Consider the following 18,620-nt stretch of genomic DNA (forward strand, 5'->3'; position numbering starts at 1 on the left):
ATCGCGATAAATTCATTTTTTTATCAAATTTAAAATATGTAAAGAGGATTCAATTTGTCATCCAAGTTTACATTATTTTCTTAAAGATACTGGATCTAGGACTTTAAACATGGAGGATATTTGTGGTTAGATTCAGAAAAATAAATGAATATTAATATCATTTCAATGCTTAAGTTGTTACAACATTTGAAGTTTAAATTCGATAGTGAAAATTATTTCAAATTTATTAATAAATTATTTCTGTAATACGTGCCATGTCGTACTTCTAACATTTCTCTATGTATATCGTAGAGTTTGTTTATTCAGATCAGAGAATTCTTGCTAATTGCTGAGTATACAGTCATGTCAATTACATTTCTAATATCATAATATTTTTTTTTTTAAATACATACCATTAAACTTGTTATAATTTCTTTTGAGGTCATTTGGTCAAAGGTAAATGTCGAAGTCACCTAGATAACATTCAGCTGAATATCGGTTTCCGATCAATTATGAAGGACGCTGCGGTCCAGGGACCTTTAACTTTCTAGGTAGTTGGTCATTGGCATATACAAATTCATATCAAGTTAACTCCTCTATATATTATATAATTACGAGACAGGAGTACTGAAAAATCGGTTTCGTTCTAAAAAAAACAGGCAAATACAAATTCACATCATGTTAACTGCTATATGTAATATATAATTACGACACAGGAGTACTGAAAAATCGGTTCATTTCTTAAGAACGGGCATATGCCAATTCATTTGAACTTAACTCCTATATATTATATAAAATTACAATACAAGAATTCTTTAATTTTGGTTGCGCTGACAACCGAGTAAAGACGTCACGGAGCAACGATAAATTTGTTTTGAAAGGAAATTATATTGAATGAATGGCAGTACTTGCAAAGGGTTATGAATTGTTAAATACTTTGAAAGAAGGACAAGTGTATAGCTTCCAAAAGCTTAACCAAAGCTTAGAGTGAAAAAAATGTATAAACTAAAATGTATTGTGATTATAAAATAGTGTAGCTAGATATTCTATTAAACAAAATAAAACTGTATTGTGGGTATACAATATTGTGATAATCAAATTTCAGTTTAATGTATTTTATTATAACAAGTTAAAGGGACTAGACACCAGATGGTAGAAAAATCAGCAATAACATTATATCCTTAAAACAAGCCTATAATTGTCAACGCAGCTAGTAGGTGACCGATGATACATTAGTTTACATGATTGAAAGAAGAAACGCAACAATCATGTTACTATCTCATCTAAGACTTTCCGTTTAAAAATAGCCAAAATGTATTCCCAGTTAAAGTCATATCTGTTTTATGACTAGAGATAAATATGCCAACGCGATTTTTAAACTTACAGGGATTTACGTGGTAGACAAGCCCAGTCAATTGCGAATTGCAAAACTTCTCAAAAACTGCAAAAGATGCACTTGTCGTAACCGATGTGATACATCAGTAAGTAAGATTCATTGCGTTATACACAACGATATTAATTTTATGTAAGTTTTTGACAATTTTCGTTTTTCTCGCATTTGTATCATTTGGTGTCTAGCCCCTTTAAGCAAACAAAAAGTGATGTTTCTCATTGATACACACTATGAAGTCCATCGAGCTTAAGCAGTATGAGTTTAAATATTAGTTCATAGCATGCAAGCAAGTATTAAAATGCAAATATCAATGCATAGAGTGATTTTCAGTGCTTGGTTATGAATACCATTTTTAATTTATAACAATTTCAAATGAAATTGAATTAAGTCTTTCGGAAAATTGTGATCAGTGAACACAAATTATATCAATGTGCATCCTCGAAGAAACGGCATAAAATGATCTAAGTAAATATCATACCTGTTTTTTTTTTTATTTCATTGTATGAAAGTATTTTAAAAATATACAGTAAATACTACACATAACAGTTTTAATACGATACTTCTTACGGCAGTTTACTCCAGTTCTATCATTAGAAAAAGGAGCTACATTTGAAAAAATAGGCATTCGAGCGTTTTACTAAACTATCATCATTTTGTACCATTTGAAAGAAAAGAAGTTTATCTTTCGGCGGTTTGAAAATCGTCAAACTGACAAAAGATGACCTACTTTTCTTTCAAATGGCAGTACCCACGAATCCAGTTTTTCAACATTATAATAATCATGAAGATATGAATTAGGGCAAGTTTAACGTTTTTTCACCGATGTGTTATCTATTTCCTTTAAATTAAATAATTGAAAAATGTATCAAATCACCATAACTTTTGTTAAAGCAAACTAAGGACGTTCATGTTGATACAAACCTCGTTTAAGTTTTTCTCTCAAGGGTTTTGGCAGTTTGGAAACCTGTTTTAAAGCTGCACTCTCACAGATTGAACGTTTTGACAACTTTTTTTTTTTTTGCCTTGGAACGAGCCAATTTTTTTCCGAAAACCCATAAAAACCAGTTATATATGACTGCTGACAAAAAATTAGATTGCAGATTTTTATATTTAAGTTCAAAAAGTTATGTTTTATGCATTTTTCTTTAACCGTTAGTAACGGTTTAAGCCATAAAACATTAATTGTCGAACAGAAATATGAAAATCTACGATCTGATTTTTTGTCAGCAACCATATATCATTGGTTTGCAGATAATTACGCAAAAATTTGCTCCTTCGAAGACAAAAAATAAAAAAGTTGTAAAAAAGGTATATCTGTGAAAGTGCAGCTTTAAAAGTTTTGCTTGAAGTTTGGTGTACAGTTTCAACCTAATGATTAAGCCTTTGCAGGGACCTATTATTTCTAAATTTTATTCAAAACAATGAAACCGCAGATAGTCGTTTGGCTGTTTTAACTACATGGTGCTTCCGCCACATTTTTTTTTTTAAAGTAGAGTAGTTTTCGGATAGAACGAACCGACGAAACCGCCTCCGGAGTAGGTTTCGATAATTTCAAAAAACAAGTTTCGGTTTTCGTTAAACGATACAACTGGTTTTAATTTAAATTGAAACTGTTTCAACAACTACACAATTCGTGAAACAATATAAAACCAAGAACTGGTTTATAACCAACTCAAAAGCTAATAATTAAGTGAGCAGTTACTGAACTCATGGCAGATGTGTGCCAAACAGGTCCGCATGCACTACAGCGAAGACAACGCACACATTACAATCAAGCATTCAACAGCAAATAACTACATGAACATATCTTAAACCTATATAACCAAAAAAATAAGTCAATATACATGTGTTTACTGACATAGCCGTACGCAGAATTTTTTTTTAATGTTTTGTGTCCGTTCTAGTTCAAAACGAATGGCCTTGATTATTGCCAAAACTATTCGTCTCATCAGCTTTATGTACGGTCATGAACCTTGAAAGTCGTTGATAAGATCTTCCATACGTTTTGTAGTTTGTAATAACGTGGTATGGTACACACCTTTGCCCTAGATATACGGTTAAGTGGTTAAAACGCATCCTTGATTTAAATTTAAAAAAGTAGAACATTTATACAAGTTAATGAAGGTATTCAAATTCTTAATTTAATGTCTACGGTTAAAATACTGTTAAAGCTTATACAAGTACTGTATACCTGAAGGCGTTACCTGAACAAAATATTGAAAAGTATTTACCTGTCTTGGTTAAATCCAAAATTTGAAATTAAATTACGAAATAAGACAAGTTCAAGATCTGGCTGTACTATGTATGCTATTGTTGCAATAGTTAGTCATGATTGAAAATTAATGCAGACACCTTTTCAATGCACCGAATAAAACATATATATGATATCGGCCGTTAAAACCCTCAATCAAATAATTAAATAAACCTACACGAACGAACTCATTAATAGTTCAACAAACTACGTATAGATGTTTTGAATATTTATGAGTCACTAGTTATGTAAGTTTCGGGGGGGTGGGGCACATTTACAACAGTGTAATTCCTTTTGTGATTTATGGTTTATAAGACTGCTGCATGAACGTGTAAAGAGTGTGACTATCTATGTCTCTCAATCTATGGACATGTATGAAAAAATAAATTATATTAACCATGTATATCTTGGGATGAGGTGAAAGTTGTTGTCCTGTTTTACAGGGGGCCAGGCGTTATTGAAAAGTTACTAAGGAAGGCAGGGGGTTTCCTTTACAATCAGGACAGGTCCATAGTTGAGAAACGTTTGAATAGGTTTTTTTTTTCTTTTTACTCGTTCATTTACAAGCCCAGAAATACAACACATATCTATCTTACAGTGGCAACATGAGCGGGATGTTTGGCCTGATGCTCAACGTTCTCAATACGTCTACGACAGGCAAAGGGTATGGATGGGGCTGTGACCCCAACATTTACAATTGACGGTATTTTAACACTTACTGTGTATTGTCTTGAAGCGTTGTGTGTCTTTTTTGGTGTTTGCTTGGATTTAATCAGTGTGTCATTAAATAGAAAATTTGTAGAGTTTTGGCTGACTGTGATTGTCCCTGTAGTTTCCAATATAAAAAAGCTACGAAAAGCCTTAGCACGGTTTATTGGCCTTACCCGAGACTCACGTGGTTTTACCGGGAAGCGAGCAACCGCTACATTGCTGGACGCGAATGGCCGAACGCTTCCCAGCGGAGCCAGGATCGCGTACCTATGACGAGGGATGCCCGGGAGCTAGGCTCTTAAAATCACTTCAATACATGCGTTCTTTTGATACGTATGCGAAAGTTTTAATAATCGCAACAAATTATTGACCATGCATGGTCACAATTCAACATTTTTGGCAATGTTCAACACATTTACAACCTCCTCCACCTACACCTGACTGCACATAATCACACCACAAACTTCACCGTAACAATTTATTGAAATAACTGGGTCTTAATAACTGAATTCTATGGCTCAGAATGTTAATATGTCTTTAAAAAGTGCGATTGACCTTTCCTTTACCTCTATCCTATATTAACGGCATCATACTAGGTCGTATTGATATTTCTAGGCTTCTTTTACTGCATATTCGATTTTTGGACCATCTGCCATGGTGTCTAGTCCCTTTAATGGGGAAGGAGGTTACATGCGATTGAATAACTTACCATGTGTTTATTCAAATGCAAACTTCAATGTAAATAACCCCGTTTAAATGTTAATTACAATTTACTGTTCCGAAATGCCAGCTTTACAAAAGCTTATACCTTTTTCAGCATAAGCAAAAGTGTTGGTTATCATGACATTTTTAAGTAACTATTAATCGAGGAATCCGGACAAGATTGTGAATAGCACCAGTCTTAGGCTCGACTGCAGCATTATGTTACGCTATGGTACGTTATGTTATGTCTAAGAAGCTTGGAATACATTTACAAAAACAGAGGAATTGCAGAAGTAATTCGAGGTTATTGATGCATGTGCACATGTTCAAATCATCCCTATTCATGCAAATTTCAGATTTAAAAAATAACAACAACGCATTGTATATCTATACACGTGCGGAAACATAACATAATCAATGAAATAACACCATTTCTTCATTCTATTCAATAGGTTGCTAAGCAAAAATAATCGATCAACATATAAAACTCCTCAAATCTTATACAAAACTATGATTTGATATGTCAAAATATGGTTAGATCTAACAGTCACATTTACAACAATACATGATCCGTATGTGATGTTAAAGACGGATTAACTATTTGTACAAAGCCCCCGGTCTGTGAGTTCGCAACGTAGGTACTAGCATAGTTGTTGAAAGAAGTTAACAGCACTACAGGTTGTCCTTGTCTGGAAATGTGGTTACTGTTTTTCCCAAACGTCATGTGGCCGTATAGAAACAGACTCACGAAAAGTGCGGTCAAAAGGCACATGACTAGAGATATTGCAAGGGATATCGCAGATAAAACAATGTTAACGTTGACGTCGCCAGCCGTCAACGCCTCTTTTACATAAACACGGCCCAGCTTTAGTCTGATGCAATCTATTAAAACCCAAACTCCACCAACTCCAAGAACAGCCCACAGACAGATCCCAGCAAATCCAAAGACCACGCTGAAAAATTCTCCCTAGAAAAAAATTAAAAGCCATTACAGGGCCTGTAAACTGTTGCATGTACATTGTATTTGAAAAATTCAGGAATGTCAAAAATGTAGGGTTTGATATGTATATAATCACCTATTAAAGTCAATGAAAGTTAGTTTAACACATGTAATAAATATTAAGGGCATAACCCTTCATAATTATGTATGTACTCAAAATATTTATTAAACGTATTCAAATGACTTTACTTGAACTATTTACTTCACTTCGGTTGACTACAAAAAATACCAAATATTTTTTATGGACATTCGACATACTAGAAAGTTTAACTTCGACGAAGCTTCTCTTCCAAAATGGTTTCTTGCCATCAACACAAGCACTGCACTCTGAGAAAGAAACACATAACAATATGAAGACTATTTGCAATTGTGTTGATAAATAAAGGTACTTCCGGCCAAACTGTAACGATATACGTCATTTAATGTGAATAAATGACATTTTTCAATTTCCATCCTGGTTTGTCAATTACTCGAAACAAATGAACTCAACTCATACTTTTAAGAGAGTACTCATAAAGGTACTTCCGGCCAAACATCCTTTTATGTTTAACAACTAATGACTTTCACAGGACATCACATATCAATCTAAAGGGTACAATGTAGGTTATACATTTTTTTTTAATTCAATAACATTTATCTCATTTGAATTTAATGATTAAAACAAAAACAAAAAAAACCCTATATTATTTATGTATAGATAAAAATATACTTGTCTTATAACTGTTTTTTTTTAATTAATAGCTACGTGGACACGAATTCCCCACTGAAAAAAGCGCCAAAATATCCCTAACGTTTTATTATATTTTATATTAAACAAAATATGATTTTCATCAACCTGTATTTTGCGCCTTTAAAATTGTGACCATCAGCTTTTCAAGCATCCTGCATTTACATTTTCGAATTACTATGCTTTATGGAAAAATAAATTAGTGCAAGTCGATCTAGTCCGGCTGAAACATATCCGAAATACTCATCCATATTCTGTTTACATAATTATGTACTATTAACCACGTGGTGTGGCACACGTGATCAACTTACAAACAAGAATAATGTAATACATTCTAGAAGCGACATCCTTCTAGAGCATAAAATGCACAGAACGTATCAAAATATTTTTGGTGATCGTTTGTCTTTCTTTGTGAAATCGGGCCCTGAACAACTTACTGCCAGGCCTGCAGGGGGTGCCAACATATAGGGGAACTGTCTGGATCTGCTCGCCATTATAACACCGAACATTACGCCCAACAAGGACAGTATAAATATAGCAATGGATAGGTTCCGAACATGCCGAAGTATACACCGCTTCTTGTGAATCGATATAGTTTCTCTCTCTGGAAGTAGAAAAGAACAAAATCACCTGTTTTTCTCTGAATAGAGAAAAGAACATAATCACCTGTTTCTCTCTGAATGGAAAAAATAAGAAAGTCACGTGGTTTTCTCTGCAAGGAAAAACAAAACAAAGTCACCGGCTTCTCTCTGAATGCAAAAAGTCACGTGGTTCCCTGAAAAGGGGGAAATAACAAAGTCACCAGTTTCTCTCTGAGTTGAGAAAAGAACAAAGTCACCTGCTTCTCTCGGAATGGAAAACAACAACAAAGTCACGTGGTTCTCTTTGAAAAGGGGGAAACAGCAAGTCATTTGTCTTTCTCTGAAAGGGGAATACAGTTAATCATAGTTTGTTGCTTAACAATTTACATGTTAGAACAATCAATATGTCGAATCGATTCCGCATACGCCATTTGTGTGAGACGTTATTAATATAAGAATCACTTGTGTTGGATTGTGTTTTAACAATGGCAAAATTCTGCATGCGAAATTGTCAATTTAAAAGTAGGCTTTTCAACACTGCCAATTGTATTTGTGTATGCTTTTATTAATAACTGTATACTCAAAAGATAAAAAACCCCATACATTTTATGTCACTAACCTGTCGTAATAAACGTTCCATATCCGGTATTAAATCGTTCCTCCATGATTTTTAAACAAAATCTTTAACAATTCTAACCTATTTTAACCTTTACATTGCTGCAATATATCAATGTAATTCTAATTTTCCCGGAGTCATCCGACCAGATTTCCAGACAAATGTATCGATCTAAGCTCAACACTGCGTACTCGATACCAACATGCTGCTTCGATTCCGAGAGAAGCCTGGTGAGATGCATTGGCATTGGAAGTCAGCAGAGCACGAATATGTCTTGAATTGCGATGAAAAGAACTAAGTAGTTATGTTTGAACATGTTGATACCGGTATTGACAAGGTGCAAGTATATTTTTACAGAACCAATGTTTTTATTTCGAGATTGTATTGTAATTACTTTGGCCTTTAATTTCACTTTACCTTTTTTTACTGTTTAAAAGTATTACGGCTAGTATCGACTAAGCTCACAAAAAAAGAATAAGTAGGCAATATACTTCACATTTGCCAATACATTCATTTCCGAAAATCAGCAGTCATACGTTATTGATTATAATCAGGTAGACTCGTAGATATGAACTTTGGCTGGCCCACTAAGTGGGTGGTTTAAATAAAAGTACATAGATCACTAAAACATATATGTTGTTTGTATGTACTTACACAAAATAAATCGTTATGCCACTGCGTGTCGCATCAATCCATTTTTTTTTTAGTTTACACTAACAACCTCCAGCCCTCTAAAGTGCAAATGTTAGCAAATGATTGCAGGGAACGCTCGATTTATGAACTGTAAAACTACATTTGGATCTGCCTCTGTCAACCATATAATCAAATAAGCACGTATATGTATATGCTATGAAAGGAAACTATATTAAAGGGACAAGACATTATATGGTCCCAAAATCGGTAAATACCGTATTTCCTCAAAAAAAGCTTAGCATTATCAGTACGAACTACTATGATGCCGATTTGACACCATTTTACATGATTAAAATAATGATCGCTGTCTCACCTTAGAGTTTTCCCGCTTAAATATGCGCATACTGTTTTACTAGTTTATAGTAAAAATATTTTGCATGTGAAAGTCACTTGATTAGGACAGATATATATACCGACGCTAATTTTAAATTACCTGGGAATTGCCATGAGACAGAACCAGCAAATTTTCGATTTGGTAAAAAACGCAAACAATTCGAAAGGTTCATGTGTCGAGAGCGATGTGATGCATCAGTAATTAAGATTTGTACACACCGATATCAATTTTAGGTTAGTTTTGGACGATTTTCTATTATTTTTGCAATAGTATCATCTGGTGACTAGTCCCTTTAACACGTATGCACAAACTCCGATTTATATAAGCACTTATATAATTGTGTTAGGTAAATGTGCGCTTTTACTAAGATTTTACTCTTATTTGCATGGATTTTAGCTTACATCGTAAATAGAGTGTGTAACCACATTTAGAAATATACAAGGACATGAACATCGCATTCAAACAATGTTGGTGTTTGATGAAATGACATTTAAACAGTCTATTTGAAACGTCAGATGGTATATACGGTTCACTTGTACAGAATAATTAAAAAGTATGCCTATCATTTTAGTACCAAATGCTTTGCAAACTCAATAAACATGCCATATATTAAGACACACACTGAATTAGGATACAGAAATATGAGAAATGAAGTTGTTCATTTTTGTGCTTTTTCCATACTGCAAGATAAACAAATATAAAAAAAAATGGTTAAATTTTGTAAAAGGTTGTAAAATTTTTAACTCTTGGTGATATATTATCATATGGTTGTTCCTGATCTTTTGGTGGTAATTAGGGGCCTTTACTGAATGCGTGGGACTTGACAAGGTGGTACGTTAGACGCAGATACTAAATAAATTGACATGATTTGGTACACAGACTCTTAAAATACTTATTTATCATTCCCTTCGCAGGATTTGGAAAGCAAATAAAAGATTATTCAATCGGTGCTCAAAGGTGGAGGGGTAATACCGCACAAATTAGGGCACAAATAATTGTTTTGTATTTTTTCTGGGATTTTCGGTCATTAAAATTCGGGAGATTCACTTTTCAAGATTATCCAAGCGCTGAAAGTAATATATTGAAATGACTAAAATTGTAATGTTAATTAAACATGATTTGTATAGAATAATTATATTCTAAACATCATTAGTTCTTGTATACGAATGTATAAGATGCAGATGTTTTATGATTTACCAATTGCATTTTCTTTTCGTTTGCTTGTTTTTCTTCATAGAAGGCCACATTGTAAATATTATGTTGTTATGCTTGAACCTGAAATTATGTCATAATGTGTAGATATACCTTCTCTAAATAAAGATATTATTGTTATTAATAGTATTATTATTATTATTATTATTATTATTATTATTATTATTATTATTATACACAGTACACAGGTCTCATGCCGTTTAGCTTTATCAAATTGCAATGACTGACCCAAAACTCAAGGAACTCAAAACCCTTGGTCATCGTGTAATGAATGGTTCTTTCCGACAAGTATTTCAAAAATATTTGCAAATAAGAACGAATTCAGACAATTTGCTCCAATTCCAATGTGATCCTTCTTGAATTTTGCATCATTTAGTATAAACTCTATGGAACTTGTAGGTGTTCCGACTTTCAGCCATATGTTCTACAAGTTTTCTGTGGCTGTTGACAGGTTCACGGCGAGGCTTTTTTAATCAGTTTGCGTCCATTTGCTGTCGTTGATTGTTTTCACATACACTTCTGCGATTGTTTCTTTCCAAATACATTTCACGAGCCTGATTTATTTCAGATAAGAATTGTATTGTGTGTATACCACGTGATAAATTGCGTCATAAATGCTACTTCGGAGGGCAACATTTTGCTTCGAATGAAGACTTTAAACAAAGGTAATTTCACTATTTCTTCACCATTTTTAATGAAACATAGCGAAGTCTACGCCGCCTTCGGTCTTTTACCAGACTTTTATTGAGAGTTTAGTTTCTTAAAACGCTTCGACAAACCTTTTCACAAAACGGCCGTCTGGCGGAGCACTGCCAAAACATTAATTGGAAACAGGTTTGTCGAAGTGTTGGATGAAACTAATCACCTGATCAAACTTTGATAATAAAACAACACAGAATAGTATAAAAGTAAAATGTGATCATAATCTGCCCGTTATACATGTATAAATTCATATGAACACAAATATAAAAATAATGTTAATGTCCATGGGCACTTCCCATGTCAGGAATGATTATAGAACAGAGCACAATGATATCACGGCTTGAACCATTGGACTTACATAAACTAATCAAACATATAAGCTGTATGATCACAAGCATCAAGTTTGGTATACTAAAGCCGCAGTTGATCAATATTTATTGACACTGTTTAGTTCTGTGTGCGTTTAAAAGACATTAAAAATAAACAATAAAATATTTTGTTTTCTTAAACCTTTACATAACTTTGGCATTTGTGGCTTATTGTACCATTTAAAGTATTATCGTGTGGGTAAGACGCTTATCCTTTGCTTTATTCCGATCGTAACAGTTTCAGCAGTACACAGAAAAGTCACATCATAGTTGAAGGTATCAAATACAGCAGTCTTTATAAAGTTTGGTTTAGTCATCATCTGTTTTTCTCTTCTTCGCAACTCTCTCGGCGTTTCGTCGTTCCACGCTGAAGCGAAAGCTATTGCGGTCTTTAAACCTGTCGAACCATCCTGGAGATGCAGTAAAATCACTGATGCCCTTCTCATCCGCCAATTGAACAGCTTTCATTTTGAGCACATTGCCATTAACAGTCTTGTCATCTGTATTAGCGAGCCAACTAATCAACTCTGCTTCAAGCTCCTCCCATTTCCCGGATCTCATTTTCTTCCGTTTTGGATCAAAGTTTCTAAATCCTTCCTTTATAGCCGCCGTGTTCTTCAGCCAGGTAGACAAGGTACTGCCATTGATGTTCAGCTCACGAGCTATTTGGGTTTTGGTCTTAACACCTTTCTCTACTTCCAGTATTGCATTGAATTTCACTTCAATAGTCTTCGTATCACATTTCCGCTTTGTACCTGTACTTCTTGCTCCAGTATTGATCAAGAAAGAACGCAGCTCTGACCTTCTACGATCCGAAGTGAGGTCTACTTCTTGATCATAACGTCTGCTGGACTTCCTTTTTCTTCCACTGCTTCTTTTTGAATTCGTACTGTCTAAGTCTTTTGAAGAAGAAACAAAACATTTGACCGGAGTAGCTTCTTCTGTTAAAATATTCGTACACTCATTTGTATTCTTATCCATAACCATGGTACTGTTTTCAGTGCTTTTTGCATTTAGATTATGCTCAGGCAAAACTTTGCAATTAACAGCTTCAACTGAAGAATAGTCTCCATTGATAAAGTTCTCAAAGTCTACGTCACTTGTATTGTTATCAAAATAAAGCACAGCCTCTGGTTCAACCTTGACTTCAATGAAGTCTGGTTTATCATTAACGTTGTTTTCATTCCATGTGTCTTCAGACAACTGTTCTTCGACATCTACATCATTTGCATTCGGATTACTTATAACCTCTTCTTTTATTGTATCTCCACTATTCTGTTTAAACGGCTGAACATCAATGGTCTTTCTTGTATCTTCTTCGACGTGCTGTGCAGTATCATCTTCACAAACATTCGCTCCTGTTTTGTTCAAACGCTCATCAAAACCTGCAATGACAGTGAAAAATCCAATTTAATCTCGAACCATGACTTGTTTATCAAACAAATATTACATTAGCCACTGGTAATATTGTTTAATTCCTGTTGTTGTTTTTTAAGAAACAAATTATTCCAATAATACAGTGATTAGGAGCACTTCCCAATTTCTCGAACAATCTTAAGTCTCTGAGGATCAAGCACTAAGCACAATCCTTTTGTAGATATAACCATTTGTAAAATATTCAAATTTTGAGTTTCTGTGGGTTAAAAGGGAAATTATGTTTATGATCGTATCTATAAACTATTGTATTATTTTGTAATGTTAACTTTTAAGTGAGTAAGATGGCTTAATGAAATAAGATACTTAAGTTTGTTACGCTGAATATTTTTCGACAAACTCGTATCTAACATAATAATCTCAAAACTGAAATTCACATATAATATGCTCAATTAGCTCAACAGTTTAAATGCAAACACATTTATGGTTTTATGGCATGAGTTTAATCTAAAGGCACACATGTGTCTAAACTGTACTCTTTTAAACATTATCATGTAGGAGACTCGAGACTTTGTTAACCAAAAAACGCTTATGTTATTCCAAGAACATTAAAATACCTTTGCAGAAGTCAGTAAACTTGAGCAGCTGAGGAGTTTCCTTAAAAAATTCCCGTCCTCGTTGGCTGCCCTCGTATAGGAATGTGGTTTCCTCCAGATTGGTTGCCAGAACAAGAGCTTCGTATCCATCTTTAAGTAAGGCTGCAACCTGGAGCAAAATGGGATAAGATAGAACATGAGCTTCGAACCATCTTTAGTAAGGGTGCAGCATGGATCAAAATGGGATAAGATAGAACAAGAGCTTCGAAACCATCTTTTAGTAAGGCTGAAACCTGGAGCAAAATGGGATAGACTGAAAAAAGTATTAACTCTTTAAACACAGAAAACAAAATACAATGTTGTTTTAAACTTCTACCAAAGAGTGTTTGTTTCCTTTTTGTAAAATGTAAGAGCTATCTCAAGAGTCCGACCGATTGAAATTCTGATCACGATTAACAGACATATTAAATAATATTTTTGAACTTTTGTATGTCAGAAGACTTTTTGAAGGAAACTATGATAATTTAGAAACATGTTATTTTTTTTATTCGCAAATCAGAAAGATATTACATTGATACGTTACCATAGGACCATTTATGCATGACATATACCTGTTAAAGGACTAGACTTAATTTCTTAAGCGTGAAGGTAACTGTATGGCCATGCTATTCTATGTATGCTCTCACGATATTTTATTGTTTAGTTACCTAGTAGCTTCAATGTGATAGCTGCCCGTGTTTTACTGCATTCTAATCAAGTAGATTATGAGAAGTAATTAACTCACCAAGGCTTGAATTTGACTTCGTGTCTTCGTCATGGCCATTCTCAGATATCTACAAAATGAAGTTCAAATAAAGAATATACAATGGACCAATTTCTCAAAACTTAAATGACGTTAACAACGTTATTGTTATCGGCATCTTTAAAACGTGAAACATTTTATGATGCCCTCATATATTTGATTTTCACAAGTACAGATGAAACAGTTGTCCAAAATGTTCTTTTAGAAATACTGCTGATCACAAGTGTATCCATTAAACTTCAGGTGCAGTTAAGATCTGAAAGTTAACAAAGATGACGTTTACAGCCTAGTTAACTTTCACAAATGTCTAAACAATCAGCCGATTGAATGTTAAACGGAAATATATAAGTAAAACATGGTAATCATTTAACAAAATCCTTTGTTCTAATGGACCAAAAAATAATAGGGCTGGTCTGTTGAACCGACCGACTCTAAAATTTCCCGACGCCACTAGATTTTTACATAAACAACAAGAGCTGTCACAGTATGTGACGAATGCCCCCGAATGTGACATTGACCTACGAACAAAGTCAGTACATGATAAGTTGATCTTGCCTTTACGTGTCAAATACATATGGCAAGTTATTTTAAATTGCCTCTGAACATAAAAAAATACCACCCATACTTGACAACCTTCACTGTTATGTCCTTATATTCAGAATTCCCTTGTGAATAAACACTTAGTGTATCTTTCACCTTAGAGGTAGGGACATGGGTCCTGCACACGACATGTCGTCTTTGTGGAACACATGTAGCAAGTTATTTTAAAATCTGTCCATACAAGAGAAAGTTACAGCCCGGACACGACAACCTATACCCTATGTCCTTGTATGCAGCACTCCATTGTGAATAAACACTAAGTGTGACCTTGACCTTTGAGGTAGGGACACGGGTCTTGCACGCGACACGTCGTCTTGGTATGTGGAACACATGTGGCAAGTTATTTTAAAATCTGTCCATACAAGAGAAAGTTTCAGCCCGGACACGACAACCTATACTCTATGTCCTTATATGCAGCACTCCATTGTGAACAAACACTAAGTGTGACCTTGACCTTTGAGGTAGGGACACGGGTCTTGCACGCGACATGTCGTCTTGGTATGTGGAACACATGTAGCAAGTTATTTTAAAATCTGTCCATACAAGGGAAAGTTACAGCCCGGACACGACAACCTATACTCTATGTCCTTATATGCAGCACTCCATTGTGAATAAACACTAAGTGTGACCTTGACCTTTGAGGTAGGGACACGGGTCTTGCACGCGACACGTCTTCTTGGTATGTGGAACACATGTGGCAAGTTATTTTAAAATCTGTCCATACAAGAGAAAGTTACAGCCCGGACACGACAACCTATACTCTATGTCCTTATATGCAGCAGTCATTGTGAATAAACACTAAGTGTGACCTTGACCTTTGAGGTAGGGACACAGTCTTGCACGCCACACGTCGTCTTGGTATGTGGAACACATGTGGCAAGTTATTTTAAAATCTGTCCATACAAGGGAAAGTTACAGAGCCGGACGGACGGACGGACGGACGGTGCGATTTTAATATGCCCACCTTCGGGGGCATAAAAATAAGAATAAAAACTTTTTTTCTTTTATACCAAGTACATTTTTATGGTATCACTCGCATCAATGAACTTTGAAGGCCTTGTAATAATTCCTATATGCATTTATTTTCGCACTTGATAAATGCACAAATAAAAAAAAAGGTAATAGTTAACAAACCAACAAGGAACACTCTAGAAATAATATTTATTTTGGCATATTGATGCAGTTGGCGTTGTACATGAATGACTAGCATGTGTCAGTATCTCATACTATTAAAGTCATAAATGCACAAATAAAACCTTTATTGCACAAATTAAAGAATAATAAGTTGTTCTACGGCACTTGACTACTTAAGGACATCCCTTTACATACTTATTCTGGGAAGTATCTGTACTTATCATGACACGAGACCTCGATATACTACACAGGAAGTTTTGATTCACTGTTCATGTAATCACTTTACAAACTGTACTTGAATTTTCAGTTAAATTATTATCAGAAAGGTTTTACTTTTGATGTAAATTAATCAACGTTTTTTTTTTATCATTTCCTTTTCTCATTTAAATTCATTTTTGGCAAATGAGGTTACACCGTCGGAAGCTTGCAACAATAATGAGCATCCAAGGATACAAACGCTTTTTAATGACTTTGACATTTGTTATGTATCCCTATCTGCGAAGAACAAATATCGTCAAAACACTCTAAATAGCGTCCTTTTATACAGTATAAACTACGTCGAAAACACATGACATCGGGTATTGTGTATGGTAATTTACTGTACTGTATAGGAAAACTGGTGATAAACAATGTTTCTATTTTCTCTATGACGTTTCTATTTTCTCTATGAAATTGCATTTGAATGTCTTATAATGGAAAACTAAAATCAATTTCCCCCAATCCAGCACACCAAACCAACATGTTACAGTAAGATGTACGATTACCGTACGGGAAAATACTATTAATGTGAAAATTGCACCTTGTAACGTTATTTCTGGCATATTCTGCTTAATTAAGGATAGACACAATCTGACATTGTGTGACTATATGTTAAAGCTATGGTTCTTCACTTAAATGACTTAAAAATGCTAAAAAACAAATTAAAATGAAATGAAAACAAACCTACCTTTCGTAATTTAGTAAAAACGGCCCATACGAAAACGGCTACAATCGTATAAAGATGAATTTATCACGCCGTGAGACAAAACAAAATAAGTCAATATAAACAGTCAATAATCAAACCGAATTTTGTACATGCATTATCAAATAAACTTTGTCTTCAGTAATCAGACATGGACGATGGGACAATGTTAAAAGCACAGGTGTACGCGCTGCAGTTATATATTTACTAACCGTTTTAAAGGTGTGCCGTGTAGAGAAAACAATGGAACAGAAATGACAGGGTAAGAAGTTTGCACTTAAACCAAGGTCCTGTTTAAACTTTAATTGCAAACGTATCAAGATCAAGCAGACAAGGTAGTCAGAAGTAATCTACTTTCAATCACTGGTAAATAGTTGGGTTAACAACCGCCTTACTAGGTTAGTGAACACTACTCTTAGAACTCACTGGGGGACTTCAGACCGGTACTTTATCATTGACGACCTAAGGTGCACAAGTTCACCTGCACTTAAACATCTTTCTGAAGGTTAACTACTTTTATTTTAAATACGTTTTAAAGACGTATTTAGACCTATACCATTTATGTTCTATATGTTGTTGTTTTTTAAATTATGTAAAACGCCATGCATAGCTTTGCCGGATCCTGCCGCTAATTAAAACCAAGAAGCTTATCATTCCTCCATGACTGGCTTATGTACTTATCGCGGTACGAGTATCACAATAGTTATTGTCGTATTTGCATTGTTTAATTTAGTCAAGGGACAGTACTCTTCCTGGATGCAGCCACACGCAAAACTCTAGGGGCACAATTTTACATGTTTCTTTACAAATCTGTCGCGACAAAATATTGCCATCTCTGTATGCCATATTCCCATAAAGCCAGAGTCATAATTCTGGACAAAATGGGCGAAGCATAACATAAACCCATGTACACAACATAACATGCAGGTTAACCTTTCTGTAAAGTATACGACCTTTCTTCAAATACTTTAGAGGTATGTGCGACACATTTGCGCAGGCCCCATAGGCTATTTTGTAATTAAGTCAATGGTCATGTCTCTGCATTTACTGAGTGCAGCCACTTTCCAGCTGCACAATTTCACGTCTGGCTAATATACTTTTGGGAATACGCGCGACACTATGCATGCTCTTTAGGCTATCATTTTACAAGGTCGACGGCTATAACTCGGAACCAATGCTCCAGCTAGGCCTAAATATCAGGGGGATTGCACTGCTTCCCTTTTCCCGACACCCTGCTAACTTTTTACTATGCCCTGCTGTGCCATTTGCTTGACAAAGCCGCCTTTGATTATTATTTAATCAATTGCATACACCTTGGTTTCTCTAACTGTTTTGAACAAAATATGTATTTATTGGACATAATGTCAAGTAAGGTGTTAGAAATAAGTATAAATTAAAATGATAAAAATACATAATTTTGACACTAAGGTAAATATTTCAGCTTTAATAGGTATTCATAATAAACCACAAGTATTGAAAGTAGTTACAACACATACCCAATATAAATTGAACTTGGATACTTGCATGTGACCCATTCAAGACTATTCAATGCGCATCTTAAGTGCCTTTTCTGACCGAACACCATGCCTTTTTCAAATCCTGGCTAAAGCACTGCTGACCCAACTTGCTGCAGTCACCCGCAAAACCCAAAGTTCACGACTGCACATACTGTTTTACATTTCTATGAAGCTTCATCACTCAGGCTGATATGCTTTTGAGATACGTGCTACATTTTTTTTAAACGAGCGGACGGCGACAGAATGTGTGTGCATAAAATGATTCTTCATTTCACACGTTGCAAAGGAAAAGCCTTGCTCAGTTGCTAAGAAATCACTCAAATTATAATTGTTGATTGAATGCCGTGGTCGATACAGTTTGTCCATA

General features: G+C 34.7%; 3 protein-coding genes across 5 annotated transcripts in view; all 3 read right to left on the minus strand.

Annotated features, from left to right (window-relative positions):
• The window catches only part of LOC128229647 (solute carrier family 23 member 1-like), a 29,140-nt gene extending 25,384 nt beyond the window's left edge, over window positions 1–3,756 (minus strand). For all 3 annotated transcript variants that reach the window (XM_052941418.1, XM_052941419.1, XM_052941420.1), the window contains exon 1: window positions 3,604–3,756. The gene's annotated coding sequence lies outside the window, so the exon portion shown is untranslated. The remainder of the gene's footprint in view (window positions 1–3,603) is intronic.
• A 1,189-nt stretch (window positions 3,757–4,945) lies between these two features.
• Window positions 4,946–7,997, minus strand: LOC128230968 (uncharacterized). Its single transcript, XM_052943394.1, has 5 exons — window positions 7,964–7,997; window positions 7,201–7,367; window positions 6,295–6,363; window positions 5,713–6,003; window positions 4,946–5,002 (listed from the first exon to the last, which is right to left on the minus strand). The coding sequence occupies exons 2-5, from the start codon at window positions 7,270–7,272 to the stop codon at window positions 4,946–4,948; spliced, it is 489 nt and encodes a 162-aa protein (XP_052799354.1). The 5' UTR covers window positions 7,273–7,367; window positions 7,964–7,997.
• Window positions 7,998–11,102: 3,105 nt separating this feature from the next.
• On the minus strand, window positions 11,103–16,751 carry LOC128232111 (uncharacterized). The gene is made up of 4 exons (XM_052945476.1): window positions 16,722–16,751; window positions 14,024–14,072; window positions 13,261–13,408; window positions 11,103–12,654 (listed from the first exon to the last, which is right to left on the minus strand). Exons 2-4 carry the CDS (start codon window positions 14,060–14,062, stop codon window positions 11,579–11,581), a joined length of 1,263 nt encoding a protein of 420 aa, XP_052801436.1. The 5' UTR covers window positions 14,063–14,072; window positions 16,722–16,751; the 3' UTR covers window positions 11,103–11,578.
• Window positions 16,752–18,620: the final 1,869 nt, after the last annotated feature.

The sequence above is a fragment of the Mya arenaria genome, chromosome 4 (assembly GCF_026914265.1).
Source record: "Mya arenaria isolate MELC-2E11 chromosome 4, ASM2691426v1".
In the NCBI taxonomy this organism is placed as follows: Eukaryota; Metazoa; Mollusca; class Bivalvia; order Myida; family Myidae; genus Mya; species Mya arenaria.